Source organism: Alligator mississippiensis, chromosome 4 (genome assembly GCF_030867095.1).
Source record: "Alligator mississippiensis isolate rAllMis1 chromosome 4, rAllMis1, whole genome shotgun sequence".
Classification (NCBI taxonomy): domain Eukaryota; kingdom Metazoa; phylum Chordata; order Crocodylia; family Alligatoridae; genus Alligator; species Alligator mississippiensis.
This window is the reverse complement of record NC_081827.1, coordinates 60,554,425-60,578,419: the sequence shown is the minus strand read 5'-3', so window position 1 is coordinate 60,578,419 and position 23,995 is coordinate 60,554,425. Positions and strand designations below refer to the sequence as shown.

The window sequence follows — 23,995 nt, the reverse complement described above, 5'->3', positions numbered from 1 at the left end:
AAATTTAGATGCAACTCTCCTACATTTAACTTTTGGGACAGTCCTAAATTTCTACAAAGCAATCTCATGAACACGCTTTGATTTACTGCAAAACTTCACTTTGTTTATAAAAGACATATTTTTACCCTTCAACATGCTAAGCAGAGGCACAGCAAGTTCATTTAGTGCCCAGGATGTGTGGAGGGGGTGGTACACTGACCACTGTAGATTGGGTGTGGGGGGTGGTGACGGAAAGGGAAGCCTTACTTGCTAGGGCTCACTGCACAAGGAACAAAGCTGCTGCTGCTGTTGCTAATGCTGCCTTCCCTGTGCAGAGAGGCTTGACAGCTGTGGCAGGGACAGAGAGAGTCTGACATAGCTACATAGCACCGGCTTCCTGGGAGCTACCCCAGGGGCCCCATCCTCCCTACCCAGAGATGCTATTGGGTGCAAGGCTATGCCTACTGTTAAAAAACTTGCTGGGCGAAGGATGGGGAACCCCATTCCACACTACTGGGTGTGGGGCTGTTTCTATGACTGGGCAGGGGTAGTGAAGAGCTACCCCTGCCATAGTAAAGACTCCCTGGGGAAGCAGTGGGATTCTGGCACCGCCGCACAGTAAATGCCTGGAGCTGATTTCCTGCTCGCCCCACCCTAGCTATGCTACTGTTAAACAGTAGGTTTGTTCTTTGAATGGTCCAACTGAAATCAACAAAGCTTTAATTAGTGGATTAAAGTGCTGCTTAGTATGAGCCAGGTATGGCTAGATTAGAGATGAGATGTTTTATGACATTCTGTTAACTAATACATGTAAACAATATGTTTTAAAATTACACTGCAGCTGGTCAAAGCAAGCTGTATTTTCACATTCATCAGCTGGTTAAAGTGAACTACTGGGTTTCAAAACATGTCAGTAGATAATGTTACTTAACGTGTCTAGGCATATACTAACTGTTTCAGAATCTGCAAAAATTAAATTCCTGAATCTTGTAGGCGGAATGAATGTGGCTGTTCTGCAAAAAGTGCTGACACAAAAGATGGACTTTTAACTGGAGATGAACTGCAACCCAACTCCCCTGCATTCACCCAAGAACTTGAACTGTTCATGGATACAAGATAGACTGATGCTTGGATGCAGTCTCCCCCTTGCACAGTGACACACTAGTCACTATCCATTCCACTATACTATATCAAAACAAGACCAGAAGTGAGCCACTTAATAATTAGATTATTGTACAGGATTTGTTTAAAACTTGATCAAAAAAGAAAACATAATTCAGTCTCATGACAAAACAAAGGACAAAGCACGGTCTTTACTCAAGATACAATAATGAAAACAGAGGTTCAGGGAGTCAGTTGAAGAGTCTTCATCTCCCTCTTGGTATCTCCATAGTTTTGTTCAGCTTTTGAACCCTTTGTTATTCTGGCCTGCCAGGTACTGGAGGTTCCTCAAGGTCTTCCATTTACATTATTATGTACAAAACAACTCAAAAGCATCCTGTAAAGCAAAGCTGCAGCTATGGAAACAAGCACTGCAATTAATAGCACTTGCCAATAGCTGAACCTCAGTGAGAACTGGGAAGCTTTAAAAGCTTTACTTTCACTTCAGATACTAAAACAGAACAGCAGACTGGGGCAGGGCCAGTCATCTATTATGCTTGCACAATGCCTAGCACAACTAGGCTCGATTTAGCTGTGATCTTTAGAGACTATTGCTACCTATGTGTCAAATACAGGAGACCCTCGCCATTCGCAGGGGATACGTTCCAGAGATTCCCGCGAATTACAAAATCCGCGAATGCTGACAGGGCTCTCTGTCAGACCCTGCAGCCGCCCCCTACTCCCCCCCCCAATTGTTCACGGGGCTCCCCCACAGTGCCTAGGGACCGACTGTTTCCTCAGAGTGCTGCTGCGGCTGTCTCTGGGGGAGAAGATGCCGCCACCACTGCTTCCCTCCCAGTCCCTGGTGCTCGCTCTCCGCCTGCCTCCTGGCTCTGTGCTCCCCCATGAATATTTGAATCCGTGAATAGCGAGAGTTTCCTGTACTATGCTTATGATCTGTACTATCTTATGATCATATTTAAACAGCTCCTGTTTAATATTTGTAAGTCAATTTACAATCAAATGCTATTGCGTATAGCAGCCAAGAAACATATTACAATCTTCAAGTTGAGTGTTTTAAACATGATTAGTTTTAAAGGTTTTCTCTTCAGTGTGTTCTGGAAAAGCATTAAACATTTACATTTCATGAGTACTGAAGCAAGGAACTCAGTCAAAAATCCAAATGCGAAGGATTATATCCTCCATTATTGCTTAATTGTCACCAACCACCACAAAAACAACACATTTTATCATTCTGCTATGATGAACAGGTCTATCTAATATTTGGAGGGAAACATTTGAAGTGAACATGAATATAGCCCAAAAAGTGCATTAATGACGCATTCAAAAGAATACACTTATTCATGTTAACAACCTAGCAAGGAAGTTAAGATTATACATGTTTTCATTATAAACAATACTCCCAGTAATCACAGTAACTATAATAGTTGAAGAACAAATCACATGGTATTTGTAAAGCATATTAGAAGCAGGTAGCCTGTAGAAGACGTGCCCACTGGTCTATCAGTTGTTAAAGGAGCAAGAAGAGGATAAAGACATGGCAGAAAACCCAAAATTATCAGTTTGTTTAGTTTTGCACTCTAAAAGGCACTGGACAAATGGGCTCTGCAAAGTGGCAAGTATTCACTTCGGATTCGGCCGATTCGGAGGGACATTGATTTGATTCAGTGACTTAAATCACTGTCCCGATTCAATTTGGCCAAATATGAATCCAAAGATTCAGCACCGATTCGGAGATTTGGCCATAGACTAAACAGGCAGCAGTCCTCACCATGCTGGACACAGATGTCTCCAGCTGGTAAGTCTGTTGTGGTGGGCAGAGGGAGGAGGGAAGGGGTGTTGGGGGTGGGAGGGGGGGAGGCAGATCAATGCTCTGACAGCAAGGGAGGGTCTGGGACAAGCTGCCCAGCCAGGGTGAGGGGGCACAGGACTCAGCAAGGGAGGTTCCCACCACAGCACACCGCCAGTCCAGAAGGGCATGGGAGTGGGCATATGCCCCTGGATCTGCATGGGGCAGGCTGGGTAAGGCTGCACAGCGGGTGGCTAGCCCCAGCCACCTGCCACCAAGCTGTGCTCTGCGGGGCGGGTGAAGCAGCAGTCAAGGAAGCTAGAGTGACATCCTGACTTATCAAGACTGATAACATGACACTTGTTCAAAAGCTAGGGCTTTTCTAAAGGTCTACTTAGGCCCAATAAGGCTTTTCTAGATCTTTCCAGAAGGTAAAACTTCAATTTTACCCCTCACTTACCATGTGTGCTTATAGCACTGACACATGGAACAGTGAGCCAAAGCATGTTTTTTTCTATAGTACAACAGACATCAAGAGCTCCTGTCATTCAAGGGCATAGCATTATTGTTGGATGGATACAGCTTAAGGCTAGATGACTTCTTGTCAGTCATTTAAGGAGGAGAAAATAGTCTTATCTGGATGAAACCCCTATCACTGCTCCTTTTTAAAAGCCAAATACTGAAGTCAACTGGCAAGAAAAAACCCCACAAAAAACTATGAACGTTTTTCTCATATCAGAGAAGCTGTGCTAGCGACTCACCAACAGCAAGGAATGCCAACACCACAATTCTATTTTGCATCTATGAGTAGTTGGAAGGAACCAAGGGCTGTCCTGGCCTTTATGCTCTCTATAATTGGGAGCAAGATAGTACTCAAAATATACATACAACCTCAAAGGACACCACTGTTTAAAACAGCTTATTCATATGGGGCACACGGTGCATTAAGAACAACATATATTATTAGAAACAAACCAGCACAGCTTCTACAAATCGTGCATCTATTATTTTTGAGCATATTAAGAAATAATAGATATGGAACAGCTTACATTTCATAGATTTCATAGACATTAGGGCTGGAAGGGACCTCAGAAGATCATCGAGTCCAGCCCCCTGCCCAAAGGGCAGGAAGTCAGCTGGGGTCATAGGATCCCAGCAAGATAAGCATCCAGTTTGCTCTTGAAGGTGTTCAATGTAGGCGCTTGAACTACCTCTGGTGGCAGGTTGTTCCAGACCTTGGGGGCTCGGACAGTAAAGAAATTCTTCCTTATGTCCAGCCTGAAATGGTCTTGTAGTAGTTTATGACCATTCGACCTAGTCATCATCCCTAGGGGCGCTCTGGTGAACAAACGTTCCCCCAGATACTGGTGGTCACCCCTGATAAACTTATAGGTGGCCATCAGATCACCCCTGAGCCTGCGCTTTTCCAGGCTAAAGAGCCCCAGGGCTCTCAGCCCGTCATCATAGGGTCTGCTTCCCTGACCTCTGATCATGCGCGTGGCTCTTTTCTGGACTCTCTCAAGCTTCTCCACATCCTTTTTGAATTGTGGAGCCAAAAACTGGACACAGTACTCCAGCTGCGGCCTCACCAAGGCCGAGTACAAGGGGAGAATGACGTCCTGGGATTTGCTTGAGAAGCATCTATGGATGCAAGCCAGCGTTTTGGTCGCTTTACTAGCCGCAGCATCACACTGCAGGCTCATGTTCATCTTGTGGTCAATGATGACCCCCCAAGTCTCTTTCTTCCATAGTGCTAGCCAACATAGCGCTGCCAAGCCTATAAGGATGCTGCGGGTTTTTCTTCCCAAGGTGGAGAACCTTGCATTTATCGGCGTTGAACACCATCAGATTCTCGTCTGCCCACTTGCTGAGCCTGTCCAGGTCAGCCTGGATCACCCGCCTGTCTTCTGGTGTGGATGCTTTGCCCCAAAGTTTGGTGTCATTGGCGAACTTGGCCAGTCAGCTTCCGACTCCAGTGTCTACATCATTAATGAAGATGTTGAACAGTATGGGTCCAAGGACAGAGCCTTGGGGGACCCCACTGGTCACAGGACACCATGATGAGTGACTTCCATCAATTACTACCCTCTGGGTCCAACCCCGGAGCCAATTTTCCAGCCAGTGGATCGTGGAGGACCCAAGGCGACAACTGGCCAGTTTCTCCAAGAGGTGATCATGGGAAACCAGATCGAAGGCTTTTTTGAAGTCAAGATATATGACATCAATCTCTTCTCCCTTGTCCAGGTGATAGGTCACCTGGTCGTAGAAGGAAATGAGATTGGTCAAGCAAGACCTACCCGCAACAAACCCGTGCTGGCTATCCCTTAAGATGTTGGCGTCGGCCAGTCCATTAAGGATGGCCTCTTTATTAAACTTTTCTAAGATCTTCCCCGGGATAGAAGTCAGGCTGATGGGCCTATAGTTAGCCGGATCCACTTTCCTCCCTTTCTTGAAGATAGGCACCACAATGGCCTTCTTCCAGTCTTCAGGCACTACACCAGAGCACCAAGAGTTTTCAAAGATCCGTGCTAGAGGCTGGGCTATGATGCTCGCCAGCTCCTTGAGTACCCTGGGGTGAAGATTGTCAGGGCCGGCTGACTTGAAGGTATCCAGCTTCTCAAGATGTTCCTTCACGAAGTCAGCATTAATGGAGGGCAGGGGATCACCCTCACCCAGACTTCCCTGTCCCGTAGTGGGCACAGGGGTCCCATGGGACTGATGAAAGACCAACACAAAATACCTATTTAATAGGTTGGCTTTTTTCTGGGCGTCAGTTGTCAGTTGCCCCATCTGGTTCAGCAGGGGTCCAATGTTGCCCCTGCTTTTCCTCTGGCTCCCCACATATCTGAAAAAGGACTTTTCATTGTCTTTGATGCTCAAAGCTAGTTGGAGTTCAGTTGCAGCCTTGGCTTTCCTGGTATGCTCCCTACAGGACCGGACCAGTGCAGAATAATCCTCCTTGGAGGTGACTCCCATCCTCCATCCTTTGTAGGCCTTTCTTTTTAGCCTCAGGTCTGCTAGGTCCCTGGAGAGCCAGGGGGGCTGCTGTGCCCTCTTGCTGCCTTTCCTCCGAGATGGAATAGACTTAGTTTGTGCATTGAGGATCGCTCCCTTGAGGAGCAACCACTCTTCTTGAACTCCCCTCTCCCTGTGGTTATGGTCCCTTACGGCCTCACTGACAAGCCTCCTGAGCTTGTCAAAGTCGGCTTTCCTGAAGTCAAGGACTTCCGTGTTGCTGACTGACTTGCCAGCTTTTCAGTGGATGGTGAAGGTGATCAGCTCGTGGTCGCTGTCACTCAGCTTCCCATTGATCACTAGGTCGCCGACTAGGTCATCCCCAGTAGCCAGTACCAGGTCGAGCAGCACTTTGCCTCTCGTTGGCCCATAGACTTCTTGAGTCAGGTAGAGGTCATCCACGCACGAGAGGAAGCTTTGCGACCGCTCAGATTTTGGTGAGCGATCCTCCCACGAGATGTAGGAGGATTTTACATAGGATTTTTAAAGAGTCTTGGTTTCTTTAAATAACAAGACATTATTTAAGGAAACCAAGTTGCCATGGAATAAAGTAGTATCATAGATATACTATGACTTAGACAGAAAAAGAAAGAGGAAAAAATAAATGGTCAATTTTCAACAGGGCAAAAGGATAACAATGAGGTGCCTGGCAGACCCATTCTATGACTTGTTTTATTTAGTATGTTTGTTAATGTTGTGGAAAAGTTAGAAAACAGTAAAAGGACAAGATGTGCAGATAGCAGGAACTTTAGATTAGGTAAAGACTAACCACAGAGGACTTTCGATGGGTCTAAAAAGTTAAGTGAATGAAAAACAAGTGTCAGATGAAACTCCATGCTGATGTAGTTACAGAAGGTAATAAAGGAATGGACACTTGACAGAGGAATGAACCTGCAAGGTAAGCAAGGAATGAACATTTTAAATTACTCATACACGTTATCAGCTTTAATGTTAACTCTAATCATGCCAGACAGAAACAAATAGGGAGTCACTGCAGAGGGACTGAAAAAAAAAAAATATCACACTGTCAAAACACAAACAGTATATCCAGAAAATGTTTAAAAACCCATGTAAATCAAAGAGATACCCACAACTTAAATACAGTCTTTATATTGATCACTGCATCTTCAAAAATATACAACTGAAATAAAAAGATGAAAGTAACTAGAGACAGGAGAAGATTTTTGTAAGAGGAGAGATGGATAAGATGGGGACCACCGGGTTGGATTTGATGATCTGCTCAGGTCCCTTCTGACCCTACCTACTATGAAACTATTTAGGCTAGGAAAGAAATTAAGAAGAAATATAATGAAGGTATACAACAAAACAGAATGAATAGTAGAGAGAATATGGGTCAAATGCTCCCATTTATCTTTTCTCATAATCCAAGAACAAGGGAACACTGAAACTAGAAAAAAGAAGCCATAAAACTGGACAAAAAATATTTGCACAGTATAAATTCAAATGATGGAACGTATTGCCACAAAGTTCCATTTGACAGGATTAAATAAAAAGGAAAGAAAAGAAAATGTTTATAAACCCTTGGGCATTGGCCTGCAAGAAACCACTAAACACTATAGGCAGGTTATTTCTAGTGTCTAGTAGAAAGTTTTTTCTTCAACTTCCTTTGAAACACTTCGTCCCTGTCAGAAGTAATATATGGGATTGGATGGATAGCTAATCTAATTTATAAGAAGATTCCTATGCTCCTCTGTAAAGTTGTGGTCTAAGCAGAGACAAATTGTCATAATTCTCTTAAATATTACATTAGCTGTTTCATTGCTGGCCGGTCATTATTGGCAGTCCCTAAACATGAGGAGGGCAGTCTTCCAATAAATAGGGGAGTTATCACTGAGTCTGAAGATGCCCGAGGCCAATTTGAATGTTTGACTGCAGACATAGCAATAGTTCCAGAAGGAAGGAAGGAGTGGGTCCTGGTAATGTTGGGTCACAGCTCTTTCCCTTTGTCTCTTATCTGCCTCCACAGTGAGGTGAGTTTGCTCCAAAAGATCAATGGCTTGTTGTACACTACAGACTCACTGGTGGTGATTCAGTGCTCAAGTCTTCCTAGTACTGATTTCTTCAGGTTAGTATTCAAGGTGTCCTTGAATCTCTTCTTTTGCCCATCTCTAGAATGGTAACCATTGGTGTACTGAGAGTATAGGATGAGTTTCAGGCATCCTTATGATCTGTCCTCTCCAAACAGAGCTGGTGACATATAAACATGGCTTCAATAGTGGTAGAATTTGCTTGAGCCAGAATGTTAGCATTCATATTTCTGTCCTTTCAACTGGTTTGGAGGAGCTTCCTAAGACACCACTGACGATAACATTCCAAAACTTTCAGGTGTTTTCGATATGTTGTCCAGGTTTCACACCAATACAGTAAGGCAGGAATGACAACAGCTTGGCAGACAAGAAGTTTGGTTTGGATCCTGATGTCATGATCAAAGACATGATTTTGGATACATTCAAAGGCTGCACTGGCAGATTTAATCCAATGCTGAATATCATCGCCTAAGATTGCCATCTAATTTTGATATGTGGAGGGGTAGCTAGTTGGGTTGGGGTAGGTTGGTAAAGTATCTTGGTTTTCATTAAATTGACAGTGAATCCAAGGATTTCATATGCTTTGCAGAAGTGACCAACAGTGACCTGGAGCTCTTCAATTGAGAGAGCACACACAACACAATCATCTGCATACTGAAGATCAATAATGAAGGTTGTTGATTATCTTGGATTTGGAATGTAACCAGTTGATGTTAAAAAAAGATTCCCATCCGTGCGATTCTGGATGCTGACTCCAGATGGAAGCCTATCAGCAGTGAAATGAGGAGCAGCTGTGAAATAGGTGGAAAAATGTTGGTGCAATCACATACCCTTGCTTGACTCCACTTCTAATAAGGAAGGGGCTGTTTATGAGCCATTGCTTAAGACAGTTGCTGTCATGCTGTTATGAAGGAGTCTGATGATGATAACAAATCTTAACAGGTATCCAAATCTTAATTAGAATTTTCCATAGGGCTTCTCTGTTGATCAAATCAAAGGCCTTTGTCAGGTCAATGAAGGTAATGTAAAGATCTTGGTGTTGCTTGTGGCACTTCACCTGCAGTGGTCTAGCAAAAAATTATATCTATTCTACCTTTGAGTGATCTGAAATCACACTGGGAATCACGTAGAATCTCCTTAACAAGGAAAGTGAGTCTATCGAGGAGAATGTGGGCAAGGATCTTCCTAGCTATAGACAGGAGTGCAATAAGACCATGGTAACTGCTACAATATGTTCTCTCTCTTCTTAAAAAGTGGTAATGATTTTGGCACCTCTTAGGTCACTGAGAATCTATTAATGTTTCCAGGTTTTCAGAATAACAACATGTGCCAGTGAGAGAACTTCTTTCACCTTGCTTATAAAATTTCAGCTCCTATTCCATCAGGACCACATGCTTTGCTGTTTTTCATCTACTTAATGGCTTTCACGGCCTCCTGATAAGCTGGATAGCATGGATTGCAACCTTGACATTGTGGAGAGGCTTGTGTGCTACCAATGACCCCACAAGTGATGATCCTGGAGTTTTGCACTCCTGGTAGAGTCACCCATGGTGGCAAGCTCAAGACCAAATTTCAGACTAGTAACAATCAGCAATCAAAAAAAAATGGTCCTCGTGGGCAGAGCAGGCAGATGAAGAAGGAATATTTCACAATGGCTGAAGGCAAATGAAGGCTGCAGGGGAATAGAAACCTCAGGGTGTCTAGGTTTCACTTGACATCACATTAAATTTTCCTTTCTGTGAAGTAGCACAGCTGCTGATGCATAACAGCATCCCCACATTAAAGAATACACACGCAGGCATCTTCAAGGCCAAGTCCTTCAGCAATGAGCCAGCGGAGACATGGGTAAGTGCTAGTGAGTTTTGGAAGCCCCTAGTCTTGAACTACACAAAGGTGATGAATATATGGTGGTCATCTGTACTTGGAATTGAGACAGATGTACAATTCAGCAGCTGCAGTTATAACTGAGCAGGCCTACTTAGGATTCACTCTTAAGCAGCTCAACACTATTTAGGATCCACTACCAAGTTGTAAACAACAGATCATTTGCTAACTAAGCAAAGACTTGTTTCAAGGTGCTAGGCATATCTTTGAGATAACATTTCTTTATTTAAATCTAGGTTCTTTTTCAGCCTACTTCTTTACCTAAAGCAACCTGATTAGTCACCCTCCAAAAGGACGGGCTGTGTACCTGGAGTTTTACCCATCAGCAAATTCTGTTTTCAGGGAAGTAACTTCCTAAGTGTTACATACTATTCCAAGGCTCTACACTTACTCTGACCTAAAATTACTAGAGGATTCTTTTGGTCTGATACCCTCCACTGTCTTAAATAACGCTTCATGTTCTCTAGAAATTAACTGAGTTCAGTTAAGTAATTATGGGAAAGGGGGTGGACACAAAACAGATGTGAATATGTGCTCATTGCTAAGTGAAATCTTTCTTTATACTGAGACAGCCAACTAGAAATAGCCAACTTTATATAAAGCTGAGCAAAAGAGAAAAGACCAGAATTTTTTACTCTGATTTTGTTTGAAATCAACATTATATCCTATACCTGAGATAGTTAGAGACTAAATGTTTTAAACATTGAAATACTACTTCAGGCCTTGGCTGCTGCTAACACTCTGCAAACAGAAGAAATGACCATCTAGTACTACTGCAACTTGTCAGAACGGTTTCTCTCTCCACTAGGGATGAGGGATTTTAGGACCTCAAATGCTGTTTGTCTGTACCTATGCAAATGCCAAGCTGTTAACATGATACACTTTTCCAGAGTCAGTGCAAATCTATCCCGCTAACAAAACTTAAAAAGTGACTATGCTACCTTTGCTTGATCTCTTGAAAATAAGTTTACTAAGGCAGGTAAGGGATGTCAGCTATGGATACACAATGTTTTCTACAGGTGTGTGTACAAACAAATATTCTTGCAGTGTGACTTTGTGGGGGACATAAACATAGCTGATTAAAATTCAGTTTCTCTGTTACTAAAATGATCATGAGTAATTTTTCCTAATATTTAACCAGCATTGCTGCAGTTTGCACTGAACCACATTCAAAGTAATATTTTGGCAGTTGACAGACTATTGTTTGTTAGATGGCAATTTTCTTCTAATAACTATTTTGACTCTCATTAAATCATATAAAGCATTAAGCAGTACTTAAGGTACGTATCATGAACATAAACAGTTTCCAGTCTAAGCTCTTCAGTTTAGACAATTTGTTTGCTTCTCCCAGAACTTTCCCCTCCCTCTCTCTCCTGACTCTGAATTTTGTATTATAATTTCTCTCCCCTCCTTATGCTTTTTCTGTATGACCTTTTACAGCACCTAATGAAGTGAGCTTCAGCTCACAAAAACTTGTGTTATATACCATATTTATTCTATTCTAAAAAAGGGGGTTTCCCCCTCAATTGGTATGGGGGAAAACTTACATTCACATACAAGGAAGCCACATTAAATACATTGTTCATCATTAAACTGCTGTCAAAAGCAGCATGTGTTCAGCGTTGGAAACCAGCTGTGAAGCTGATTAAATGTAGCCAACACTGAGCATGACTATAAAGTACATGGCTTATATCAGGCAAACAACTTAACCCAAGTATTTTTTTTTTTATTAATATATTTCATGTTCCAAGTCAAATCAGTCAAATCAGTTCCAAATCACATTGCCTGAGCAGAACTCAATCATTCCAAAAGCCATATAGATTGAGCAGGCAGAATTCAATCATTCTACATGTATGGCACTACAACCAGTGAGTATCCTCTGTCCCAGGCTCTCACCTTGGGACTTCAGATACTCCCAAATCCATTGGCAGGCATCTTAATACAGGCCCAAGCCTGGAGATCTTGGGATTTGGATGCCCCTAGAACAGGGGTGGGCAAAATATGGCCTGGGTACCAGATGCGGCCCCCCAGGCCATTCTATCCGGCCATGGGGCCCCTAAAAATTTTAGAAAATTAATATTAATCTGCCCTGGGCTGCCTGTCATGTGGCCCTTGATGGCTTGCTGAAACTCAGTAAGCCATCAAGGCCCTCTGCCCAAAAAATTGCCCGCCCCTGCCCTAGAAAGTACAAACAAGTATCTTCCATCCTAAACACTTTAGTCTTGGACTTCAGATATTTCCTACTTGATCATGGCTCACAAGAGGTAAGAACAGGTTAACTTTATTAGAAAATGTTAAGAGCAAGAATGACAAAGCCTTAAGGGAAATACGGAATGCCTGAGTGAGGGACTAACATAAGAGGGATGGTGGTGAGGAAGGGAATGCAACTAGGTTACATAAGCACAATGTTAGCCACGTAAGCCCAGGGGTAGAAGGTGGCGTGAGGAAGGAAGAGGGAGGGAGTCACGATGCTGAGAGAAGAAAAAAGGAGATAAGATATAAACCACAACGAGTCCGCAATGCTGGAGGGGGTGAAGTGAGCAAAGAAGTCGCTCAGTCCATGAAGTTCTATTACGGGGGTCCCTGCCAGGTGGACTGGACCATGGTTGGGAGTAGCTCTTTAAGTCCATCAGGTGCAGAGGGGGGTTCAGGCAGTCCACTCGGTGGTGGTCGATCTGGTGGGGTTGGTATACTGGTGCTGGCCCCTAATGTGTTCAACGTAGATGTTGTGGGACCAGCGGATGGTGTCAAACACCACGAGGCGCCACATCAGTTTGGTGTAAGGGTGGGGGACACGGCAGGCATGCAGGATGCTCTCGTTGCTGGGGTCCCAGGCTCCAAGTGCTCCCACGACAAGCGTGTCGACTGTCACGTCACAGCTGCAGCTCCTCAAGATGTCGGCCAGTGGGGCATACTTCTCCCGCTCGCAAGCCCAGGCATTGGTGAAGGCTTGGTGCCAGTTCTTTAAGGGAATGGTCATGTCCACAATCACAACCTTCTTGGCCACCTTGCTGGTGATAATGATGTTGGGGCACATCTGGCTCTCGTAGCCTGGGACGGCGTGGTTCACTGAGATCTCCCCTGCTGTGGCTGGGATGACCTTTGCCACGTGGCCCTTGATCTGAGCCATAAGGCTACAAGCAATAATGCAGCCCACCTGAATTACATGATAGTATCCATCATGCTCAGTAGTTCCCCTCAGCACCGACACTTTTTCAGTCATGCTGCGGCACTACACGGCATAAATTTCAACTTCCTCTTCACTCTCACAACTGAGCTGTGCCTTTCTTTTCCATTTCAAATTATTCCTGTTTCCTTCACCATGCCTTAACATCACCAGATGGGGCCCCAAACAGTTCATTCAGAATCCCTCTATCAGCCTGGCATATATGATTAGTGTGGCACCTGCCCTCCGTGAAGAGGAGCTGGACCAAGTTGCCCTGTGCCTCATCTGCATGTACATTTTTGGAGCAATCCAGGACTTGTGATAAGAACACCAGGTTCCAGCCATGAGTGGGGGCTAATTAGCCCATATATCATTTGTGGGGGGTTATCATGAGTACATGCACAAGCTGAGCATACTAGGCCATGATAATTGGCCTATGTGCAAATTACTATAGGCATGTTTATTTCAAAGTCAGTGTTTTCTAGTATGTCTCTTCCTTCCATGTGCTCAGGAAGAGCAGGGTCTGACAGTAAGGGAAGGAGAGGGGGAGGGAGTCACAGGGGGAAGAAGATAGTGGGGCAGAGGGCAAGGGGGTCACTGAGCCTCCGAGATCTATTTTCCATGCTGTAGCAGTGGGAGGGGGAAAAATTCAAGGCAAACCTCCAATAATTAGATTCTTTATGTGGAAAATTATAACAAAATTATACATTTTCCATATATAGAACCTAAATATTGGGGGGTTATATATTCAGGGTCATTTTATATTCTTCTTTTTTTTAAAAAATTGAACATAGGATTCTCTGTGCCAGCGTATCTTTCGGAAAGCTGCTTCGCTATGTCTTTGCTGACCGAGATCTGCAGATGGAAACTAAGACCCTGGTCTACAACGCAGTGGTTACCTCCATGCTCCTCTACAGGTATAAGATGTGGCTGACGTATCAAAGCCATCTTAAATGCCTGGAATGGTTCCATCAGCGTTGCCTCAGGAAGATGCTTCTCATTATACGGGAAGACCACGGCATCAATGCCAGCATCCTCTCTGCAGCTAACATAACCAGCATGGAAACAAAGATCATGAAATATCAACTCCGCTGGGCTGGCCACTGTGCGCAGATGGCTGACACTTGTCTTCCAAAGCAAGTCCTCTTCTCTCAACTCAGTCATGGTAAGAGGATCCACAGAGGAAGTGCTACAAGGATACCCTGAAAGCATACCTTAAGAAGGGTGGCATAAACCTTACAAACTGAGAAAAGTACTGGCTGGTAACAGGTCTCGTGGCGCTGCACCATACATCAAGCCACAACCCACTTCGAAGAGAACCCTCTTACTCAGGAAGCCAAGAAACGGCAGAGGAGGAAGTGAAGTGCACAACATCCTAGCCAACAGCTGTGCCTCCCCAAGGCACCACCTTGGGAAAAACCATATCTGTGGAAAAACTTGCAGAGCACAGATCAAACTCCTCAGACATCTTAAAACTCACCAATAATTCCCCTCCCCCAGCAGACATCATCCTTGTATCAAGGGATAGCTGAAGATATTCTAGTAATTACAGTATCTACTTTGGTTAGTCTATAAGGGACAAATCTACCCTGCCTTCTACTTGACTTCAGACTAACATAGCTAACAACATCTCTAAGCTCACAAAGCAAGAGTGGTTCAAGGAGAAAAAAAAGGGTCTCATTGCTTATGTCTTGTTTACTCCTTTAAATTGGTTGGTTTTGTTTTTAAGTTTAAACATCAGGGCTTTAATGCTCATATTCTTTTGCTCTGACACTCGAAAGATTGGAGCTGAAGCTGAATCCAATAGAATGGAATACTGACTACAGACTTTTCAGCCCCAAACTGAGGGAAAGAATGAAGCTGGATCTCAGACAGAGTCATTATATGCTGCAGTTTTGCATTATTCAGAATTTATTAAGAATGTCAAATTCTGTCCTCACTTACATGCACACAAGGATGTAATGGAAGCAGAATTTGGCTCAATAGTTTCTCAACAGAAGGACAAAGGAAACGTTATATCAGTTAGGAGACTGCAGGCTATGCCCACATTTGAGCATTTTACTTAATGCTGGCAAAATCACAGAAAAGTCCATAAATTAGCCTATCAAGATGGAATATTGTTTACATCTTCCAAACAAATGCACTTTAGTGGATCATTTGAAACTGTCAGTTCAGACTGGTGACAACATTAAACCACAAATAAAAGAGAAAGATCAATGCCACAAAAATAAAATATAAAGAAAGATTATTTTTCAAAAAGTGTAGAACACAAATCTAAAAGGCAAATTTTAATCATAAAATACTATGGGAATGATGATGCTTGACAATAGAATGAACGGCCCCTGCTGACACCATTGAGGAAAAAGAACAAAGGATTACTTATCAAGGCATTTTGCACAGACAAAACTTTAAGCATGTGCAACTAAAACTAAACAGTAGAGTCTTTTAAATGTTTGAGTCTTTGTTAATCAAGTAATAAATGATGACCTTGAGGGCGGGCATGCACTGATTGCCACTGGAACATGGATTCATTGATCTATTTATTGTTAAAAAAGTATCTTTAAGATGGTCTGAATTTATCTTTATAAGACAAACCATAAAATAATCTTATATTTATACGAACACCTCAAGGATCTTATGAACTTTCTAGGTACAAGAATCCTGCCACCCACCAGTGATGTACATCTGCCTCTAATGGAAAACATAAAAGCAATTTAACAGCACGCAAGAACCCTTTAGGAAACTGACCCAACATTACATCTTTCTACTGACATCATGGGCTCTGGATCACATTAGAAAAAAAAAGAGACTATATTAAACTGAAACTACCATAGAAAATTTTGGTACACAGTCAGAATCTAGCGCTCAGTATTTTTTTGTATCAATGCAACGCTCTCACCAGAATCCTTATTAAGTCCACTGTGACCAACATCTGATGTCTCCTGCATACGCACTCTAGTTTCTGCCAAATTAGTTGCCCTGATGATCACTTGTCATCTCCTATAGTTAAAATGAATTCTCAAGCCACTGCCAATTTCTTCCCAATCCTATACAATGAACAAACTCTCCTCTTTCCTTCAAAATTGTTACATCATGTTTTGCTGTTAGATTTGCATCAACAGACTTCTCTCTCTGCATTAACTTCAGACATTGTCCCCCAATATGACTATATTATTTAAAAAGAGAATTGGAAAGATGCCCATATAAGTAAGTTTATGATCTTACACTTCTGTAACATTAATTCAAATGAGCTCTTCTTCCTCACTCCCCTCTTTTTTTAACCATCTTACTCTGTTGTCTAAAGACTAAGTTCTTTGTGCTAGACATTTATCTCCTTAGTTGTCTGGGAATCCCCACGGCAAACAAATGATGCTATAATTAATATAATCAATCATAATCCAAAGGAATTTGACACATGCTCTTGTTCTTGCAAACCTTAAAATATAGGGAAAGTAACAAGAAAGCAGTAATTGTTTCTATATGCATAATGCAAAATTAGGAAAAAATAATTCTTCGCATTTACAAAGACTAAAATATTTGCATATAACTAACTGAAAATTAAGTAAAATACATATTAGTTACTTTAAAAAAATGGTAGAAAGATGCTGCATTCCCCTTCCTCAACTCTAGCTTCACTTGACATTTTAATATTTCCTTTGTCCACAGGTAACTCACACAGTATAAGGTGACAGAAGGAAAGGTAATGGATAGTATTTGCATGGACTGCATTCCATGTATAAGCATCTTCAGTACATTAATAAAATGCTGTTAAATAAAATAGCCATTTACTTTTTACACGACTGCCACAGACACATGAAGTTCTGTCCTGGTTTTTTTGCTTGCTCTCCGTGCTGACTTGCTGCAGTGTATGAGGGTGGCTGCAAATTGATCTGCTGTCCCTGTACTTGCACTGTTGGTACCGATGTCACAGGTGTGCTCTGTAGAAAAGTTTCAAACACATAAATTTAAAGACAACATGTTAGAAACCAGAATATACCCCTATTTATTTTACTGCTTTTTCATACTACATTTAACAATGAATTTTAAATTTGAATACACTGACCTCCTACATGATGTTGGGTATAACAGCAAAACAAGAAGAATATGTATGTTAACCATCATATTCTGCATTTGTTCTCTGATAAACTAATTGCTTTAGTTTATGCACAAAGTCAAATATAGATGCACAAATTCAAATATAGAATTTGAAAAGAAGAACACAGTAACTGGTTCAAACTTCTACTTCTACATGGGCAGCTTATTAAAAGTTAACTTTCTGTTCTTTAGCAATAAAGAGGGCGTGTAGATTAATATAGTTATATTGCATTGGTAGTGTAAAAATAAAAGTTATGGTATAAATCATTTCAGTTTAAAACATGAATTTCAAAAATTCATGATAACACGTATTCAGGGGGCCAGGAAACCCCCAGGTAAGGCCTCAGCCTCTGCTACCCAACCTGGGGCAACTTGACGCACACAGGAGCACACGTGCAGGGGAGTTCCCTGGGGACAACTAGCAGCAGCACAAATCAGAGTAGGTTTATAGATTAGCACACAAGGAAAAACCTGTTTTCTACATGCCAGGTGTAGGATCAAATTAAATACAATACAATACATGTGATAGCACATTCAAAATATATAATCAGTTCAGCTGATTTGGGTGATGCTCCTCTTCAGTGGAAGAGCTAACTAGGTTGCAATCTCCTATACTATACATTTTTAATTAACACTGATGCAATATATTTAACATCTTGATGCCCATCTTGCTGGGCTCATTTGATCCCAGCAGTATTTCCTGCCCAAACGCAGGGAGGCTGCACCCAATGATCTGTAAGGTCCCTTGCAGCCCCTAACAAGTATGAAACTATGAAATATGTGCTGCTGCTAATTGTTCCCAGGGAACATGCACGTTCCCATTCGTGGGGTTTAGACGTAAAGGAGCAACAGTTATGACTGCTTTGAAGCAAATAGAATCTTTCGGAAAGAGACCCAAACTCCGAGACTGTATAAATACAAGCCAGATGCACAAAGCCATCAACACAAGGAACATCTTACCTTACCTTTTAATTTTAGAAGAGAATGTTGCTGAAAGAGGACTAAGTAAAATGGGTGTCAATCTAACACTGCCCTATGCTCTTTCAGGAAATTTAAGCTCTATTGCAGAATGCTTAAATTGTCTCACTAATACATTTTTGTCTGTGTGATAATATTTATTGTACAAGATAAACACGAATATCAAAGAAACACCGAAAACTATTAAAAAGCAAACTCTAAACTTCTTTTCTTCTTATACAACTTTGCAAACTGTATAAATTCTGAGTATCTGTAAAATAATCCAGTTGATATTCCTTTTACAGGGAATTTCAGAAGCCTTTTATAACCAGATACATAAAATGAAGTAAAATGTCAACAAGCAAACAGATTCCTCCTACTCAATGTTTTAAGATACTATTTTTTAATAGTGAGGAGTATAAATTACAAAACTACAAAAAAGGGGGGATGGAAGCATTGGTTTGTGCCCTTTCTAAAGCTAAATGGTAGGTTTCACCACGCTTAAAAGATGCTCCCCATATTTATCCTCTTCTCTCTTTCTTCCAGGATGCTGTTTACATCAAAATCTAGGTCTTTCCATGCTTTGAACTATTAACAGGATGACAACAGAGAGTTCTCTATTTCATTTAAAAGTAAAGGAACTCATAATTTCCATCCATGACTTCCAATAAGTCCTCTACCATAATCAGTGAAGTATTATTCATTATCCCTAATATTTTCTAAAGATAAAACAGTAAATAGGAGTCTGTATACAAAGAGTTTGAATACTCTCCTTTCATGCCTCAAAGCAGAGCTCATTTTTTATCTTTTTCCAAGCAATTTTCAAAGGTCGCATACAATATTTTGCTAAAGTGTTTGCAACTTTATTATTATAATTTCTGGATTACAGCTTTAAAGGAACCCAAATCAAGCAATTGTGATACGTTTAATTTACATACAGTGCTTGTAATTTTTTTCCTTCTATTTCTTTCAGGTGTGATGTAGAATACTCTCTTCTGCTACACAGCCAATTCCTACTCTGGCAAAAATCACATATGAGCCCTACTGGAATTGCCAAAATCAGCAAAAAATCCCAAAGAACTTTATGAACTCTGAAATACAGCACTCTTTGAAGCAGACCTTCCATGACAAGACAGGTAGTGCAGGCAAGCCCCGCTTAATGCTGTTGCAGTTAGCACTATTTCGCTATAATGCTCATTTGAAATTGATACCTGATTTCACTTAGAGCTCAGCAAGTTTCGTTATGACACTCGCAGTCACCATCTTGGGTCATCAAACACTTTCGGTTTCACTTAATGTTCCTTTTGCTTAATGCTCGTTTTTTCAGGAACCAATTAAGCGCACTAAGTGGGGGTTGCCTGTAGTTACAAGTACTCTGTAATTATGAAAATCAGACCCCATGCAAGTGAGAAGAAAAGACAACTGTAAAGGACCTCCTGGATCAAGTCTAGTCTCTTGCTATCATGGAAAATCACATCATTTAATCTCTTCTTAAACTGAGTGAGCTCGATCTTTCCATTTGTTAGGTTTCATTTGTTAGGTCTACTACTGTTATTAGAAGGCTGATCCAGAACCTCTCTGCTCTGATAGCTGGAAATCTTCTAAGTCAGTAGCTCTCAACTTCCTTAGATTCACGGCACCTCCCTCCTGCCCAAATTTGTTTTCTTTAGTGGCCCGAGTTGAGAATAACTGTTGTGTTGCCTCAGATTACCTTAGTGGTTCTTAACTGGGGTGCTGCGGCCCCCACCACCACAGCCAGGTGGAACTGCCCCACACGCCTCAAAGAGCCAGAGCAGGAAAGACTACAACAGAATGTATTCTTGCCTGCATTAGGGTTATCTGATAAACTAAGCAGGCAGGAAGGAGTGTGCAGCCCTTCTCAGTCTGATCCTGCATGTTTCCAGAGACATGCAGTCATCAAGTCCTTAAGACACCCAATTACTCTTGTATTCCTGATCTGCTTTTGTACTGATGATACCTCTAGCTCCAGATCATCAAGCAAATTATCAAAATACACCTACTTTTTGTGGCAATTACCTGTGTGTAACATCAACGAATGTGTTAAACAAAATCAGCCCCAATCTTTGATGAACTCCACTCATTACCTCCTTCTAACCTGATGCTTCCCATTTTCAAAAATGTCTAGTGTCAAACCATTTGGCCAGTTCATTACCTACTTTAAAATACCGTACTGCTTCCCATCTTCTCTACCTTAAGGAATAATTTCCTATGGGTCACTGTGGGAGGGGAGACAAAAGTCCCCCTTCTCAACATGTCCTGGGACTCTGCCCGATGAGCCCTGATACTTACTGCAGGGGCTGGTACGAGCAGCAGCTGGGGGAAAACATCCATGCAGGCTCAGTGGCTCCGCAGCTGCCTGAGCCTGCAGATCGGCAATTCCCAGGGGCAGAGCCTGGGAGCAGCGCGGGCTGCTCAAAAGGCAGCTGGGGAGACACCCAGCTGCCGTGGAGAAGAGACAGAGCCTGCCGGTGTCAGGCGAGCAGGGGAGCCGAGTGAGGAGCAGCAGGACACCAGCGAGCAAGATCAGGACACCAGTGCGGAGCCCTGGACGGCAGAGCCGAGAGGAGAGGAGCAGAACGCCGGCAGGGAGAAGCAGGACACCAGCGGGGAGCCACAGGCGGCGGAGCCAGTTAGGAGTGGCGGAGTGGGGCTCAGGGCAAGAAGACCCAGTGTCCAATGGAGCTGCCTGGCAGGAAAAACCCCGGGGCGGAGCTCAAGGAGCCACAGTTGGCCAGAGAGGCACGGCAGGAAGAGGAAGGTTGTCCCCACAGTCTCAGGCGAAGATCAGGCTCCGCGGGAGCGGCCAGGTATCCTAGTGGGGAAGGGCAGTGACCGATGCCAAGAGTTGGTGGGCAGCCAGGTGAAGAAAGAGGAGCAGGTGGCAACTGGCCTAGAACCTGGCTGGGAAGGGGCAACTCCCACCTGTTGGTAGGAACAGGAGTAATTAGCTCCCAACCTACGGGCCCCCTGGAAAGAGTAAGCGGAGGGATCATAGTTTCATAGTAGCTAGGGTCAGGAGGGACCTGAACAGATCATCTAGCCTGACCCCCTGCCACAGGCAGGAATGAATGCTGGGTTCACAAGACCCCAGACAGGTGATCATCCAACCTCCTCTTGAATTTGCCCAAGGTAGGGGCGAGGACCACTTCCCTGGGAAGTTGGTTCCAGATTTTGGCCACCCTAACTGTAAAATATTGCCTTCTGATCTCTAACCTAAACCTATTCTCCATCAGCTTAATACCATTGTTCCTTGTCACCCCAGGCGGTGCTGGGGAGAAAAGGGCTCTGCCTATTTGCTGTTGATCTCCCCTGATGAGCCTGTAGGCAGCCACCAGGTCCCCCCTCAGCCTCCTCTTCCTAAGGCTGAACAGGTTCAGGTCCTTCAGTCGCTCTTTGTAGGGCCTGTCCTGCTGCCCTCTCACCAAGCGGGTGGCCCTCCTTTGAACCCTCTCCAGGCTGGCCACATCCCTTTTGAAGTGCGGCGCCCAGTAGTAGACGTAGTACTCCAACTGCGGCCTGACCAAGTCGCACAGAGGGGGAGTATCATTTCTCTGGACCAGCTTGAGATGCACCTTTGGATGCATGACAAGGTATGGCTGGCCTTGCTGGCTGCGGCCTGGCATTGGCGGCTCATGTTCATCTTGGAGTCAGTAATCGACATCGAGTCTCCTTCTCTCCCCAAGGAGGCAGAAGGATCTGGGGAGCTGGAGTCCCCTGTACTTCGTCAGTAGACGACTAATGCCTTTGCAGGGAGCGAAGGACCTTTTGAGTTATCGTTACCCCAGGCTGGGGCGTGTTTAGTTTGTCTGTGGGTTGGCCTGAAGATTAAGGATCAGTCCCTTGGTGATTGACAGCCGGACACCCTACTCCACTCAGGGCGGGCCTTGGGGGTGAGGAGAGATCACCCCAGGGAAAGGTACAAGGGGGATGAGCTCTCCCAGGCTGTGGATATGTTAAGGGTGGGGTAAAGGGGAGGTCTGGAGCCCCAAGAAGAAAGACCCAGGGCTGTGACCCTGCTGGGACCACCAACAGGGAACTGCCTCCCCCATCTATCAACATCAAAGTCGTGGCAGGTGAGTAGGGGCAGTGCTCAGAACCACCTAGGTGGCCCTAGGGTGCAGTCTCACCCTGACATCGCTAGGGAGAAAGGCGCCAACCAAGAAGGGGCCAAAGCCATACAACACCTACCAGTGATAGTCACCATATCAGACACTTAATGGAAGACCAAATACATGAGATATATCACATTTTCTATGTCAATACAATCAGTGAGCTGATCAAAGAAAGCTATCAAGTGAATCATGTAAGAACAGTCTTTGATAAATCCATGTTGCATTTAATTCTATTTTCCATTTATTTCTGTAGTTTTAATTATTCTTCATTGCAGAATTTGTTCTAAAGCCTTCCATACTATTAATATCATACTAATTGGCCTGTAGCTGCCCAGATCAGCCTTTCCTTTTGTTTTTAAAATGGAGAAATTATGTGTTATTTTCCAATCATTTGAGCCTTCACTTTGCAAACTTTACACTGAAAAAAAAGCGTTAAAAGAAAGTAATTTCCTAAGTCGAAAAAGAAAAGCATTTAATTCTGTGGAATTATACTGATTGCCCAAATAGGTTATTAATAGGGTCTCCTACCACTTAAACTAAGCAGGTTACTGGTAGCATTAGATTGCTGTTATTTTCTATGTGGACTTGCTTTGGAAAGGATGAACATACACGTGCTCTGACACAGGGTTGCACAGCCAACTTCCAATATCACACACGAATGTCGAGTCCCTGGAATCCACTGTTCCATTCCGGTTCTGTATGGGAGCTTGTCTAATACAATGATTCTCAACCAAGGTGCCAGAAGGTATGAGGCGGTAAGTACAACAGGCTCTAGCTTGTCATTGCCTAGCCACTGCCCCATTCCTCTGCAAGGAGGTATCGTACTATATAAATTAGTTTTCAAAATGGGGTGCTGCTCAAGTCTCAAAAACTGTGGAGGGGTGCCTCAAGCCAAACTAGGGGTATCTCGAGTTCAAAATGTTGAGAGCTACTGGCCTAATGCGTACAGACCTATCCTTCCAGTTCCTAGCATGCCACACACCACCTTTTACAATGGCCATCCTCCTCAAGCCTTGCACCCTTTGCTAAGCCCTCGCCACTGTCTGACTCCTCCCCTCTTGGTCCTTCCCATCATTCTTTCCCTGTTCTTAATCTCATTATGCAGCTCCTGTCCTCACTACCCCTGACTGTCCCTATCCTTCCCTATCCCCAATTTCTATTTCTTTTACCATTCCTTCTGCATAAGTCCCCTTTTCCCCTTCCATTTTCTATCCCTCTCTGCTTCAAACTTTTCTTCTCCCTCAGGCTCTTATCTTTCCTCTGAAGTCATTTCCACATTCCTTGTCCTGAATCCCTTGCTCTTTTTCTCCCAACCTTTCTTCACTCCTCTGCATTCAAGTCAGACAGCTTCTTCCTTCTCCTCCTTGCTGCCTGGCTACCACCAGAAGATCACTAACATCAACTCCTGTATTTAATATCACAGCAGTCCCTGGCAGCTAGGCATATTACCAGGGGATTCCTGCTCGGCCCTTGCACCTCAGAGATGAATATGGCATATGGAGTCTGGAAGGCCCTGGGTACCATGAAAGACTGTGTAGCCACAGTGCAAATGGTATTTTTGGCAAATGTAGCTACCAAACTCAACAAGTTTCTACCTAGTGTGTATACAACCCCCCACCACAGAAACGTGGAACTTTTCTGGATAAACTTTGGCAGATGTTCACAGGGACACAAACTGCACAACCTCCCTTGCCAAGTGTTAAGTCCATACTCCAAAGCACTGAACCACCATAGCTTCTCAGCAAAACACCCATACAATATTTGTAAGTTGGTAAAAATACATTTCTCTAAATCACTTTTGGAAACG

The 23,995-nt window shown here is 43.3% G+C and overlaps 1 protein-coding gene across 2 annotated transcripts in view; it reads right to left on the bottom strand.

Annotated features, from left to right (window-relative positions):
- ARID2 (AT-rich interaction domain 2) overlaps positions 1–23,995 on the bottom strand; it is a 172,916-nt gene that overhangs the window by 10,817 nt on the left and 138,104 nt on the right. For both annotated transcript variants that reach the window (XM_014601034.3, XM_014601035.3), the window contains one exon: positions 16,793–16,941. In XM_014601034.3, the coding sequence (XP_014456520.1) occupies positions 16,793–16,941 (149 nt within the window). The remainder of the gene's footprint in view (positions 1–16,792; positions 16,942–23,995) is intronic.